The 15,778-nt window shown below is 37.3% G+C and overlaps 1 protein-coding gene across 1 annotated transcript in view; it reads left to right on the forward strand.

Annotated features, from left to right (window-relative positions):
- LOC140235628 (N-acetylglucosamine-1-phosphotransferase subunits alpha/beta-like) overlaps positions 1–15,778 on the forward strand; it is a 49,484-nt gene that overhangs the window by 12,966 nt on the left and 20,740 nt on the right. Inside the window, exons 4-13 of the mRNA XM_072315636.1 lie at positions 173–366; positions 2,256–2,329; positions 4,102–4,233; positions 4,836–4,913; positions 5,642–5,710; positions 6,468–6,521; positions 8,156–8,287; positions 8,918–9,088; positions 13,568–13,691; positions 14,362–14,424. Coding sequence (XP_072171737.1) covers positions 173–366; positions 2,256–2,329; positions 4,102–4,233; positions 4,836–4,913; positions 5,642–5,710; positions 6,468–6,521; positions 8,156–8,287; positions 8,918–9,088; positions 13,568–13,691; positions 14,362–14,424 — 1,091 coding nt within the window. The remainder of the gene's footprint in view (positions 1–172; positions 367–2,255; positions 2,330–4,101; positions 4,234–4,835; positions 4,914–5,641; positions 5,711–6,467; positions 6,522–8,155; positions 8,288–8,917; positions 9,089–13,567; positions 13,692–14,361; positions 14,425–15,778) is intronic.

Genomic DNA, 15,778 nt, shown 5'->3' on the forward strand with positions numbered 1-15,778 from the left:
TATCCTGAGCATGAATATCTACAGTGTATTTGGTGTGCTATTGTATGTTTTTGTTGACTGCATAATGCACAGTTTTTTAAATGCCTGTCCATTTTCACGTAGTTATGTATGATATATTTTTAAAGAGTTTTCTAGTTATTACTATTTTGCTGTTTTCTTTCCATCTGGCCAGCTCCTTCCAGTGCAGATTAAAAGACTGTATGCCAGCTGCTCTTCTAGTCACAAGTCCTGCCCTAGATAGATCAGTCACAGTCAGTCAACTTGGAGCTGTAGAGTCATCTCTTCTTCCCATCACAGCCATTTCAAATATCACAAGGGAAGGCGGTCAGACAAATACAATTCTTCAGTTTCAAAAGCAGGATGATGGTAAGTCTGTATGCTGAGAGTAAGGGGTCACATGAGTGATAACATGACTACCGGTAGTCACCTGACATCTACCTACCCATCATTACTTACGACTCACGTATTTGCTAAAGCTAATTAACGGTCTTGAATTTTGTGGGCTCTTGTATCAAATAATGTTATGCATGAAGTAACTCACTTGAACAGACACATGTACATGTACATTGTATTGCCACTGATCTGTCCGAGTACACAAAATATGGTAGTGTAAAGCTTTGCTTCCATGATTTTCCAGTTTCCATTGAATCACAGGCTTCAGAGCAAATTTTTGTGGAGTATTTTAGATTCTGATTTTGTAATGACAACTTTATCCTGTTCCTTTGATTTTATGAAGATTCTTGGAGTGCTTGTCATTTACCTGTCATGTGACTGACAAGTTGCCTATTGTTGTATGTCCTCCCTATCTTGGCTAAAATCATCAGTATGTATGATTGCCTTGGGTAGGAGAATTGCACAAGTGTTAAATTCTACTTTAAATTGTAAACAAACTGAGCAGTGAGAGAAGAAACCATGGACACCATCTTAAAAAAACCCCTGTATGTTTCGACTCTAAGAAGCCTGAAAAACAAAACCAAAAGCTCTTCTTCCCTCTTACTTTTTTTATAAAGAAATGCTGTAATGCTATGTGGCAGGCAGAAGGACTTTAGTAAAACTTAAGACCAAATGTTAAACTTACGTTGTAATATGTGTAAAGTGATACTTTCTAGAGCCCTTTCATAAATAATTATGTGATGATGAACATCAATCTGAAGACTGGCTTAATGTTGTTTGAATACCAGTAAACTTTTGCAGAACATTGCTGCAGAACTGGAGCTCATTTGTGCTCAGAAATTCATGTTGACCCCTTTCTGCCAGCCATGTGATGTTATGCTGTGTTAGTGCTGGCAGAGTCCAACAAACAAAAACCAAACACTTTTAAGGCTGGCATGAAGGGTATTGGTGCAATGGAATATTCAAGGCTTGTGGCCTTCTGTGCTCACCCTGATTAAAGTGTGAATAATGTGCATCAGTGTGAATGATGTCAGAGATTTAACAAAACAAAGGTTTCAGTATACAAATAATATGCATTACACAGGACGTAAGTGTAAAGAATTATCCACTAAATTGTTGCTTTGGAACAGTCTGAAACACACAAGTGGAAGCTGACTGATTCTTGGACTGTTTAATAGTTGTTGAAGTTAGATGATCTCACTAACACCTAACCAAGTAATGTGCATTAATAAATTGTAAAATGATGATATGATTCAAATTCTGTGGCAGCCATTTTCACAAGGTTCCTTTGCCAGCACCAGCTCCAAGCTGACTTTAACAGCACACAAAACAATTGCAGTGTAATCATAAGACGTAGGCATTGCCGCTGAGTGCACATGAGCAGTTGTTAGTAGCGGTCATTAGTATACTGATGTCTGGTAAAAAGTAAATTTTGGCCTTTAGGCACAGTAACAGACTGGTCATGTGATAACTCTCAGCAACTCATTTGTGTAGGATCCATATCACCATTTCTTAATCTAGTTTCTATGGTCAAGAGCAGTATGAGGCAAATGACAGTGACTTTCTCCTTTTGTATTATTTCAAGCTGATAATTCAAAGGCCATACTGCATTTTTGTGTACAGGGCATTTGGTACAGGAACTGAACCATTACCGGTGCATACCCCCCCCCCCCCCCAAAAAAAAAAAAAAAAAAAAAATGGCTTGCATGACAAAGGGTTTGAATAGATTTGACCCCTACCTCCGCAATAGACAGCCCCTGTCTGGTTGAGGAGCAGGGAAACCCATGAATGGTTTTTGCCTTCCATCATATGTCAACATTTTGTTCCTAATTCTTCTCTTTATATCTTCTCCCATCCTGCAGTGGAGGCAGTTGTGAAGAAGACCCAATCTTTCACCCTGAGCAATAAAAACTACACCCTTTCCAAAGGATATATTGTAAGTACCTCATGTGCAATAGGAGACCAGAGTGTATTTTACGAAAGATGTTTTTACTCTGGACTAAAAAACAAACATTATGTAAACACTGCAAGCAATCAGATAGTTGTTGTCAATTCAAAAAAAAAAAATGGTTTATTTACTTCACTTTTTACTTTTACTGGAAGTGCAAGGCACCCCTTAAACTCTCCTCAAACTGTGAAACTCATTAGAAGCTGTAAATAATTTCACTGTCTTACAAACATACAAGCTGAATGATTAGCTGCCATGTTGTTTCCTTTGATATCTGTAGAGATTTAAAAAAAGTGTTATGGTTACAAAATTTTGAAAAGAAACAGAACTAGGTTTAGAAGTTAGAACTCCGCTTCTCCTTCTCCGTGCAGTTCTATAAGTTTTTTTTTTTTTTTTTTTTTTTTTGGTGAACTCAAGTAGTGTATCATACAAGTATCTTGCAGTATCCTTTGTTCATACAAGTGTATGTTACTATTAGGCACTTGAAAGAAGTGGTGACTAGGTTAAACAAACATGGTTTGTGATTAAGGGAATTGACTTCCCTGAACAGCTCATATAATTCTGTGTTCTTTGTTACTCCTGTTTGATAAGTGCATTTCTTTTATTATGCCTCCGCCACGAAGTGGTGCCGGAGGCATTATGTTTTTGGTTTGTCCGTCCGTCCGTCCTTCCGTCCGTGATGAATTTTGTGGACAGCGTAACTAAAAAACCTTTTGAGGTATCCTAATGAAACTTGGCATGTATGTGTATTAGGGGGTGAAGTTGTGCCTATCAACTTTTGGATGCACATGCTCAAGGTCAAAGGTCAAAAGGTCAAGGTCAAATGCTTAAAATTTCACTATTTCCCCCACATCTATGCAATGCCTGAAGATATTTTCTTGAAACTAGTGTATACATGTATTGCCTAATTAAGATTCCGTGGTGAAAGTTTGGGGTCATGAGGTCAAAGGTCAGAGGTCAAAGGTCAAGTAAAAATGGTAAAATTTCACTTTTTTCTCTGTATCTTGGAAATTGTTCAAGGTATCTTCATTGAACATAGTATAAATGCATGCACTGACTGGCAGTGATTAGGCAATTTGGGGTTCATAGGGTCAAAGGTCAGGGGTCAAAGGTCAAGGGCAACACTTCAAAAATTTTACTCTTTCCCTCATATGTATGCAATGCCAGCAGGATTATTTTTTTTTAAACTTGGTGTATGCATGTATAACTGTATAGAGATTCTCTGGGTATTTTTTTTTTTGCCACAAAGGTCAAAAGGTCAAAGATCAAGTGAAAGTGCTGAACTTACTTCTTCCTCCATATCTCGGAAGTGGCTCAAGTTATCTTGAAACATTAGTACATATTTATGCATGTTCTGCCTGACAGTGATTCTCTTATAAATTTTAGGGTCAAAGGCCAGATGAAAATGGTAAAAATTTACTATTCAATACAGAAATTGCACTTTTTCTCCATACCTTGAAAATTACTCAATGCATAGACTTATGAAAGGGTCAAAGTCAGGTTAAAGTCCTTAAATCCCCAAATACATTCTCTCCTATTCATCCAATTAAATCTAGGTCAAGGAAGGTGAACATTCAGCACATTTGTGACAAACATGTTATTTTGATATTTTGCCAGTTTTGTGAAAATGTAATCACACATTGTCCACGTGTATTTTAGACCTATTAGGAGAATCATGCATTATGGCGGAGGCATACCAGTCGCCATAGCGACATTTCTAGTTCTGTTCTGTTATGAAATAACTGCTCTCTTCCTTTCAGACATCAGATTTTGCTGTGACAGGGAGTGTTGCTTTCAGTGACCGGGTCTTGATCACAGGTGTGGGAAAAGATACGACAGAGGAGGAGGTCAAGTTCAGACTTGCAGATCAGTACCAGAAGGATGTGGGGGAGGTGAGTTAGTAGTTTGTGTGTGTGTGAGATAGCATGCTAATCATCTTTGCAGCAAAGAGCATGCACCATAGAAGTTTCCATTGTATGTTCTTGTTACTATGTTGTCAGTAAACAGCAACAAATCAGATTTCAGAAAAAGAGATGAGTTCATGTTAGCAAAGTAGTGACCATTTCAGTATCCTGTATGACATCCTAGAAAAGATGCCCTTGTTTTACTTTTTCTGTTTGAAGAAGATTTTAAATGAGACTTCTTTGATTAATAGGAAGTAGACATGATGCCTGAGAGACAGCTTATGAAGTGTTAATAAATCTTTCTGCTTGTATTAGGGAAGGGCAATTTTTTTATTTGTTTTGTATTGAGAGACCATAATTGTTTCTTTTTGTTTATGTTTCAGTTTTAAGACTCAACCATGTTTGGTGGTACACTAATATTCAAACTGCCATTATTGTCTTTTTATTTTTTCTGTCGAACTGTCAGTAATAAAATGCTTTCCATAGTGAATTTATGTATGCTTAACTTGATTTTTTTTTTAATTCTCTGTGGTTCAGTTGCTCATGTTCTGTTCTAAAGCAGCATAGTGTGCATCTTGTTTCCATTCCAGGTAGTTGTTGAGAATGTTGCCGGTCTTGCCGTGGTCTTCATCACTAACCCAGAAGTCATCAATGATGTGATATCAGAGGTAAAATTTGCCTTCATATGAATTCTTTGCTGACAGTTGTCAATTGGTAGGTTTCCTGTTTATTCTCACTGATATCATTGTTTCACAATTCATTCCTTTCTCTCTTCCTCTTTCTTATTCTGATTATTTTTTTTTTCTGGTCATGATTTTGGGATAATGATGATAATAATAACAACTAGAAAAACACTCAGAGAGCGCAGACCTCCACCAAGGAGCTCATTTCCACCCATACACGCATGCTGAAAATTAGTCAATTTCCCGGTATAGAGGCCTATTGTTTAAGTCATCAGCTTCCAGCTGTGGTGCCTAATTGAGCAGAGCAAATGCTTCAGTGTGCGTATGCAAACCTCAAATATGTGCAGCTTGTACTCCTAAGTTCATTGACCCTATCTGCCAAATGATACCAAGTCCTTCACAAATTCATAAGAATTCCTAGATTACAACCAAAATTTAATCTTGTGTTTTTTGTGTCATTATAAAGTTTTCCTTCAAGTTTCATCCAAACCCATTCACAACTTTTTGAGTTATTTTGCTCATAGACAACCAAACCAACACCAACAAAAACATAACCTGCTTCCTTGGCGGAGGTAATAACATTCATTTATGATGTGCCATACTTATCATACCTGATACTCTTGATGCACAAGAGCCTGCTTATGTCAGAACATGGTGTGTATGTAGAAATGTAGCGAGGATTATAATTTCATGATCATTTCCCTTCTGTACAGGCTGAAAAGACAAACACCACCAGTGTTCTGAAGGTCAACAAGGCATACCTCATGTGGAATTTGGAACATGTGAGTTGCTGTTCCCAAGTTGACTGGGCAGAGCTGTTTCTTTGTTTGTATTTGTGTGTTTTGTGTGTAGTGCATGAGTGTCTGCATTTGTAAATACAATTAGGTAAGACCAAAGAGAGAAATGTCATTACTGAAGAGACAAAATAGAATATAGATCACATAAATGGCATTTGATATCTTTGACAATCACAGGGGCATGTGGTGAGATGGTAATGTGTTGTGTGATAAATTCATACATTTGCTTTCTGTTTTTCCTTTTCCCTGTAATTCCAGTCTTCTCTGGTGATATTTTGCCTGAAAGAGTCCCTGTAAGGTAGCACTTCAGTGATACTTGATTGGACATGTTGTTTAGTGTTTCTATGTCCAGTTTACACTTGTCTTGAAAAAGTGATAAAGCTTGATAGTACCCATTTTTCATTTATGTTTTTGCTATATCTGTTTTTGTACTCGTTGCCTGATGTTGAGTGTACTGAATGTGCAGTACAATTATTTGTAGGAATTCATTAATTTTCGTTAAAAGAATAGTAAACAACAGTGTAAAACCCAAGTTGTTAAGAGAACAGAGTGAAAGGCAGCATTTGCCACAGAGTGATTTCTTTGCTGTGTCATTGGTGTATTCTGTCAAGAGGTAATACTGTTGATAGACACAAAGTTTTAATACAGCCCTTCTGCAATTGATTGATGTGTTCCTCTGAAACCACCTGTTACCCACTTTTTTTTCCGTTCTCATCCCCTCCCTTTCATTTATCACATGCAGGAAGAAGCCAAGCCAGATGAAGACTATGCACCCAATAGGTTTGAAGATAATGAGGTAAGAGAAGAAAACTAAGACAGGGATGCAATTATTTACAGTGGACTGTGTCCGTCCGTCTGTCCTTCCGTCCTTCCGTCCGTCCGTCCGTCCGTCCTTCCGTCCGTCCGTAATGAATTTTGTGGACAAGGTAACTATCAAAACCTGTTGAGGTATCCTAATGAAACTTGACATGTATGTGATTTTGGGGTTGAAGTTGTGCCTATCAACTTTTTGTGTGCACATGCTCAAGGTCAAATGTCAAAAGGTCAAGGTCAAATACATAAAATTTCACTATTTCCACCATATCTATTGAATGCCTGAAGATATTTTCTTGAAACGTAGTGTATACATGTATTACCCAATTAAGATTCTCTGGTGAAAGTTTGCGTCATGCGGTCAAAGGTCAAAGGTCAAAAGGTCAGGGTCAAATACATGAAATTTCACTATTTTCGCCATATCTATTGAATGCCTGAAGATATTTTCTTGAAACTTAGTGTATACATGTATTACCCAATTAAGATTCTCTGGTGAAAGTTTGGGTCATGAGGTCAAAGGTCAAAGGTCAAAGGTCAAAAGGTAAAGTAAAAATATCAAAACTTCTTTTTTTTCTCCGTGCCTTGGAAAATTGTTCAAGGTATCTTCATGGAACATAGTATATACATGTACTGACTGGAAGTAATTATCTAGAGAATGTAGGGTTCATGGGGTCAAAGGTCAGGGGTCAAAGGTCAAGTGCAACACTTCAAAATTTTACTATTTCCCTCATATTTATGCAATGCCAGCAGGGTTATTATTTTTTTTACACTTGGTGTATGCATGTGTAACCTAATAGAAATTCTCTGGAAAGTTTTTTTTTTCTTCTTTTTTTGCCTCAAAGGTCAAAAGGTCAAAGATCAAGTGAAAGTGCTGAACTAACTTTTTCCTCCATATCTCGAAGTGGCTCAAGTTATCTTGAAACTTAGTACATATTATGCATGTTCTACCTCAAAGTGATTATCTTATGAATTTTAGGGTCAAGGGCCAGATGAAAATGGTAACAATTTACTATTCAATTCAGAAAATGCACTTTTTCTCCACACCTGTACCTTGAAAATTACTCAATGCCTAAATGTATGAATGGGTCAAAGTCAAGTTAAAGTCCTTAAATCCCTAGATACATGCTCTCCTATTCATCCAATTAAACCTAGGTCAAGGAAGGTAAACATTCAACACATTTGTGACAAACTTGTCATTTCAATATTTTGCCAATTTTGTGAAAATGTAATCACACATTGTCCACATGTACTATCTAGACCTATTAGGAAAATCATGCATTATGGCAGAGGCATACCAGTCGCCAAAGCGACATTTCTAGTCTTGTTTTACCATGATTTGAGATAAAAATTTACATTCCATCAAAAATTTGTGATTCATTCCTCTCTTTGTAGTGTCACTTGAGACTGACTCTTGATCTTACAGTGTCTGTGGTCAGGACTTTCTGTCATGTATGCAGTTGAACTTTTTTCTATATTGAAGTTATAGCTGTTGATATTCATTACCAGTCATATAAATTTGATTACTGCCATCACCTCATGAATGATTTGTTGAGTGAGCCAGATTGTTTCATCTGTCACAATGAATTTTATTGTCAATTTTGTATATCCTTGTTGCAGGAGTTGCGATACTCACTGAGGTCATTAGAAAGACATGCCCCATGGATACGACGTGTCTACATTGTAACCAATGGACAGATTCCATCTTGGTTGAATCTTGATAACCCAAGATTGGTCTTAGTTTCTCATGATGTAAGTGTTGTCATTCTTTTCGACTAGACCCATCAGTTTTACACAGTAGATTTTCAGACATGAAAGTCTAACTGTGGTCATGTAATCAATCTGCTTGATATGAGGTCCTTAATCATGATAGGTCAAACATTGCCTAGTGAGATGAAACTTAGTAGAGAATGAAATTGTATGTACAGTAAAATGAGGCAAAAGTGCAAGAAATGTTTATACCTGGCAGCTCTGATAGCTCTTGTGTGTTTTTACAGCAAAGTTTATATCAACTTTGAGAGTCAATCTGCCTTAAGCGGCATACTTTTTGTCATTGGAGCTTGTGTTTGTCCTTTTTGCGACTCGTATTGTGTATTATTAATTTGGAAATGCAATGTTTATGAGTGTCTTTAACTCAACTGAGCTAAGGACTTAATTTAGCTTTGTTATGGCTTTTCAAAAGCTATGAGTCTTCCTTTGTCTGTCATCAGTTTAAAGTTATTTCACAGGGTGTCTTTAAAATCTTTCAGTCTGAATACAACTTAACATAGCTGCAAACATTCTAAGGGGTAGGGGATATCAATTTTTACCAAGGAAAATTTGGAGGCTTACCTGTATGTCCATGTCATTGTCCACATGTTAAAACACCTGTTGCATCTAAAGGAGATCTTCCAGAACAAGACCCACCTGCCCACATTTAGTTCACCTGCCATCGAGTCCCACATCCATCGCATCCCAGGCCTCTCCAGGAAGTTTGTCTACCTGAATGATGACACCATGTTTGGTAAAGACATCTGGCCTGATGACTTCTACACACATGCCTCAGGTCAAAAGGTACTCATCAACTAGACATTTAAATTTCTCATAGTTTTTGTTTGTTTATTTGTTTGTTCACTTTTTGTGAAATGTGAAGAAATTAGATTGGCTTTCAATATGGGATGGTGTAATGGCTTCTATATCATTATATGTCTTTTATACTAGTATATCAATCACTTTCACTTGAAAAGAAAGCATGTGTGACAGGATTATCTTCAGTGCAGTATGCAGAATGGAGAGTTACTCCTAATATCTTTGTTTTTTTATGCCTCCGCCACGAAGTGGTGCCGGAGGCATTATGTTTTCGGGTTGTCCGTCCGTCCGTACGTACGTCTGTACGTATATCCGTACGTACGTCCGTCCGCATTCGTTTTCGCGATAACTTGAGTAACATTGACTGGAATTTTACCAAACTTGGTCCAAGTTTAAAGTAAGATGGGACAATTACTTGATTAGTTTTTTAGTGAAATCGGACAGAGATCAAAGGTCAAAGATCAAGGTCAAATCCTAAAATTTATCTGTTTACGTGATAACTTAAAACTGGATGAAGCAGCTTTGACCAAACTTGGTCCAAGGATGATGTACATGTATGATGGGGCAATTAGTTGAGTAGATTTCAGTGACGTTGGCAAGAGGTCAAAGGTCAAAAGGTCAAGGTCAAATGCTAAAAATGTTGCTATTTCCCCCTATATCTATGCAATGCCCAAAGGTATTTTCTTGAAACTTAGTGTAGACATGTACTACTGCATAAAGATTCCCCAGAGAGAGTTTCATGTCATAAGGCCAAAGGTCAAAAGGTCAAAGGTTAGGTGAAAATGTTACAATTTCACTTTTCTCACAAATGGTTCAATGTATTTTCATGGAACTTGATACATACGCATGTACTGACTGGCAGGGATTATATAGAGAACTTAGGGGTCATGGGTCAATAGTCAGGGGGTCAAAGGTCAAGGTCAACTCCTCAAAATTGTACTATTTCCCTCATATACTAGTATATGCAATGCTTGCATTATTAGTTTTAAAACTTTATACATGTATTACCTAATGGAGATTCTCTGGGAACTTCCCAGCCAGAAGGTCAAAGGTCAAAGGTTAAGGGTCAAAGGCCAGGTTTAAATGCAAAAAGAAAAAAGATCTATTTTGTACTGTTGTGTAATTACACTCTTTCTTCATACTTTGAGAATTACTCAATGCATTAACTTATAAAAGGGTCGGTCAGAAGTCAAGTAAAAATCCTCAATTCCCCAAAGTGTGTACCTGCACTCTTAGACAATTATAGCAAACCCAGTTCAAGGAAAGTGAACATTGAAGATATTTCTGACAAACCTCTCATTTCAATATTTTGCCAGTTATGTGAAACTGTCGTCACACATTGTGAAGACATTGTACTATACACCTATTGGGAGAATCATGCATTATGGCGGAGGCATCAGTCCCCATAGCGACATTTCTAGTTACTCCTTCTTTTTTACCTCGCCTGAGGCAAGGGCTCAAGTGATCAAACTGTAATGACTTTTTGTCTGTTCTGCATTGTGTGTTGTGTGTTTTCCATGAACTTTTTGCTTCTCCATCTTCTTAAAAACTGCAGTTGGCTTTTAAAACTAATTAGGCTAGAAACATTCTAAGGTTAAGGCATACAATGTTGATCAAATCATTCAGGTGGTCCCTGTCGGAAACCAAGAAGAGGGGGGGGGGGGGTTCTTAAGGCCAAATGTGAGTTTAAGGCCTTATCTGATCCAGGGCCCAAATGTTCGATGCTTTATGTCACACACAACTTGAGAAATCAAAACAAGTCCCTAAAATCACAACATAACTTTACATTGCAATGCAGATGCATTGTTGAAAAGACTTAGAATGCAAATGTCAAGCACAACTTTGATTTTGTTGCATAATAGTCCATTCCTAGCTCTTTATTAGACTCAAGTTGCAGTACCGTCATAACTCTTTCATTCTCCCTACCTCTGTACACCTTTTTGTTTTACAAAACAGTTTCTATTCCCCTTTCATTCACAGCTCTTTTGTTGACCCTTTCAATTGCAGAACCCTTTAAATTAGCCCTTCATTCTCAGGAAATCTGTACACCCTTTCATTTTGTAAAACACTCTATAATCCTATCATTCCCAGCTCTTTTGTTGATGCTTTAAAGTACCCCTTAGGTAATCCTTTCATTCTCAGTACCTCTGTGCGTTTTTTTTTTTTTTTTCCAGAACAGTTTTCATAAGCCTTCAATTCTCAGCTCTTTTTTAGACCCTCTTAAGTTGCAGTGCCCTTTGATAACCCTGATATTCTCTGTACCTCTGCACACCCTTTTGTTTTTACTGGTTTCTATAAGCCTTTTATTCCCAACTCTTTTGTAGCCCCATCTAAATTGCAATACCCTTTAGATAACCCCTCATTTTCATACCTCATTACACCCTTTTATTTCTCATAACAATTTCTATAACCCTTTCATTCCCAGCTCTTTTGTAGACCCTTTTAAGTTGCTATACCCTTTAGTAACCCTCAAATTCTCAGTACCGCTGTACACCTTTTTGTTTTACAGAACAGTTTCTATATGCCTTTCATTTCCAGCTCTTTTGTAGACCCTCTCAAATGTCAGTACCCTTTAGATAACACTTTCATACACATTACCTCCATGCAACTTGTTATTTTACTTGAAAATTCTTCTGAATCTCTGATTCATAATCCCCCTTTCCCTAAGTGTTTGGTTCTTTTCAGTTTTTAGGATTCCCTACATAGTAGACCTTCAATTCCAATAATTGTTTTGTTTAATCTTTTATTTTCACAACTTTGATTGCTAAGTACTTTAGCACTTTGTTGACTGCAGTAACTGAGAGAAAACAAAGTGAATATTAAAGACCAAACAAAGTAAGAATATTTTTTTTATGCCTCCGCCACGAAGTGGTGCCGGAGGCATTATGTTTTCGGGTTGTCTGTCCATCCGTCCTTCCGTCCGTCCGTAATGAATTTTGTGGACTAAAAAACCTTTTGAGGTATCCTAATGAAACTTAGTATGTATGTGTATTAGGGGGTGAAGTTGTGCCTATCAACTTTTGGGTGCACATGCTCAAGGTCAAAGGTCAAGGTCAAATACGAAAAATTTCACTATTTCCACCATATCTATGCAATGCCTGAAGATATTTTCTTGAAACTTAGTGTATACATGTATTACCGAATTAAGATTCTCTGGTGAAAGTTTGGGGTCATGAGGTCAAAGGTCAAAAGTAACTGAGAGAAAACAAAGTGAATATTAAAGACCAAACAAAGTAAGAATTTTTTTTTATGCCTCCGCCACGAAGTGGTGCCGGAGGCATTATGTTTTCGGGTTGTCTGTCCATCCGTCCTTCCGTCCGTCCGTAATGAATTTTGTGGACTAAAAAACCTTTTGAGGTATCCTAATGAAACTTAGTATGTATGTGTATTAGGGGGTGAAGTTGTGCCTATCAACTTTTGGGTGCACATGCTCAAGGTCAAAGGTCAAAGGTCAAGGTCAAATACGAAAAATTTCACTATTTCCACCATATCTATGCAATGCCTGAAGATATTTTCTTGAAACTTAGTGTATACATGTATTACCGAATTAAGATTCTCTGGTGAAAGTTTGGGGTCATGAGGTCAAAGGTCAAAAGGTCAAGTAAAAATATTACAACTTCACTTTTTTCTCTGTACCATGGAAATTGTTCAAGGTATCTCCATGGAACATAGTATATATACATGTACTGACTGGCAGTGATTATCTAGATAATTTAGGGTTCATGGGGTCAAAGGTCAGGGGTCAAAGGTCAAGGGCAACACTTGAACATTTTACTATTTCCCTCATATTTATGCAATGCCAGCAGGATTATTTTTTTTTTTTTTTACACTTGGTGTATGCATGTATAACCTAATAGAGATTCTCTGGAAACTTTTTTTTTTTCTTTTTTTTGATTGCCTCAAAGGTCAAAAGGTCAAAGATCAAGGGAAAGTGCTGAACTAACTTTTTCCTCCATATCTCAGAAGTGGCTCAAGTTATCTTGAAACTTACTACATATTTATGCATGTTTTGCTTGACAGTGATTATCCTATGAATTTTAGGGTCAAAGGCCAGATGAAAATGGTAACAATGTACTTTTCAATACAGGAATTGCACTTTTTCTCCATACCTTGAAAATTACTCAATGCATAAACTTATGAATGGGTCAAAGTCAAGTTAAAGTCCTTAAATCCCCAAATACATGCTCTCCTATTCATCCAATTAAACCTAGGTCAAGGAAGGTGAACATTCAACACATTTGTGACAAACTTGTCATTTTAATATTTTGTGTGCCAAGTTTGTGAAAATGTAATCACACATTGTCCACACGTACTATAGACCTATTAGGAGAATCATGCATTATGGCGGAGGCATACCAGTCGCCTTAGCGACATTTCTAGTTTCCCCCTAGTACAGGACAAATTTGCTGGGAAAGTGTGTACAAAAGTGAGAACACGTTCCTATTTCCTGCTGCTGTGTTGCAGGTATACCTGACTTGGCCTGTACCAAATTGTGCAGAAGGGTGTCCGTCATCATGGATCAAGGACAACTACTGTGACAAGGCTTGCAATAACTCTGAATGTGAATGGGACGGTGGTGATTGTGAAGGTAACATATTCCTTTAATCCAGCACAAGTTGTGTGAAGGAAGCATTTTTTAAAATGCTGAATAATGAAAGGCAGGAATGAAGATACAAAAACAAGAAAAGATGTGAAATGTAAGGGTAAAAATGAGAATAAGTCATGTAATATGGCAAGTTATTAAATGAAAAATGTTCTTCTGTCTGCAGATACAGAAAATGTCGATTTGGCATTCACCAATTGAAATTGATGTGATTGCGTTTTCTTGTGATTCGACAAGTTGGAACCCAAGTATAGTTTTTGGAAATGTACAATGTATATTATTGTAAAATTCTTCTGTGCAATTAATCTTTGTCAGGGACACAGTGAGGCCATGATTTTTGTTATTAGAAATTTTCATGATATGGAAACTTAGTGTATGAACGACACACACTAGTGTATATGCATTTGGACTTTAGTACATGTAGATTTGTTTTTTCCCATCAAGATTTGGCAAGTTCCTATTTAATGTGTTTGACTCAACATTGCTTGTCTACACTATCGAGAATTTCATGGTTTTTCTTTCAGAAATAGCCTTATTAGAGTGCAAAAGTCAGCCACCTTGTTGTGACATTACTTCATTGTTTATTCTTTTTTTTCAACTGAACTTCTCTGTAGCTTCATAATACATTTTTCCCCCATTCTTATATTTGCTACAGGAGTGCAGGCACAAGGTGGAATGGGTATTGGATTACATGGAGGCAGTACTAATCTCGATCAGAGTGAGTATGCTGCTGTCATGATGTCAACCATTTTACTTCACTTTCGCCAAACTTTCTAGTATAATTCTTGGGAGCAGGTTAATACAAATTTGTTCTAATTGCACAGGTGATCTAAATGCCAGTCCAGCTGCAGGGTCTTGGTCCCAAATCTGCATCCATATGAATCATCAATTTGCTCAAAATCTGGAAGTAGGACAACCAAGTTGCTCTGAAATCATATACTGTCAGAGTAAATACAGCAATCAGAAAAGTGACAGTGGAAGCCCAAGCTGTCCAAATCACTTTTCTTCTCGGAAAAATATACTTGATGCTGATACCTGATGTCCACATATTTGCTCAGAAGTAACCAAAGATTGAAAGCACTGTTATCAATGTAATGCTCCTTTTTCTCTTTTGTCCTTTTATTCTTTTGCCCTCTTTGTGAACCTTCTTTTTGGTCATCTATTTTGCAAATTCTACTTCTCAGAACCTTTAAAACACTGGAATTTTTTGTTGTTGTTGTTACACCTCTCATCTTCAAAACCTTTGTCAACTCTTACATCTGCAGATATTTAGCTCTTTAGTATTTTTTTTTTTCAAACACATCTTTCTGCAACCCTTTTATACAGAACCATTCACAACCCAGAGACTCCAACCCCAAGCACCTTTTGATTTTGAGATTCTCCCGCCTGAAACTCCTAACAAACGGGAGACTCACACTTGATGTGCGCTTTGCGCACATCACGAGTGCGAAGCACAAAGTTCCTTGAGGCCGGGGTGCAGGATCCGCTTAAGGCCCCTGGAAGCTCTAGGATTCTAGATGCTCTCTTGGCTATCTGAGGCTTGTTTTTTAACATACAATGACACTAAGTAAGAAATCATTTCAAGCGGGAGACACAGAGCCAGGGCGGGAGAAATTAAATCTCAAGCGGGAGAACGGGAGATTTTGCAAAAATGGGCATTTGGTTTGAGATCTCCCGTCGAAAGCGGGAGAGTTGGAGTCTCTGACAACCACTATAACAATTTTCTTCATGTGTCATGTTGAAACATCCATTCTCAGAGTCTTGAAAGTTGTAACTTCTTTGATTTTTTTTAATTGTAATCCTTGCTTTTTGTAGTTTTTTTTTCTTTAAATCACCCCATTATCATCCAGTGCCCTGCAGTTGTTGTTTTTTTTTTTTCCGTCCGAGTTGGTGAAGTTCAAGTATCATGAAAAGGTACAAGTTTATGGATTATAGGGGGCATCACAGGAGTCCAGTCTATTTCAAAGCTTGGTTGTGCATCAATACTGATGGGGCTGATGCAATTTCTCATTATTTCTCATTCTGTTGTGTTGTGTTGTTTGTTTTTTTCCTGCTGTATTACATTCAGTATA

The sequence above is a fragment of the Diadema setosum genome, chromosome 12 (genome assembly GCF_964275005.1).
Source record: "Diadema setosum chromosome 12, eeDiaSeto1, whole genome shotgun sequence".
Lineage (NCBI taxonomy): Eukaryota > Metazoa > Echinodermata > Echinoidea > Diadematoida > Diadematidae > Diadema > Diadema setosum.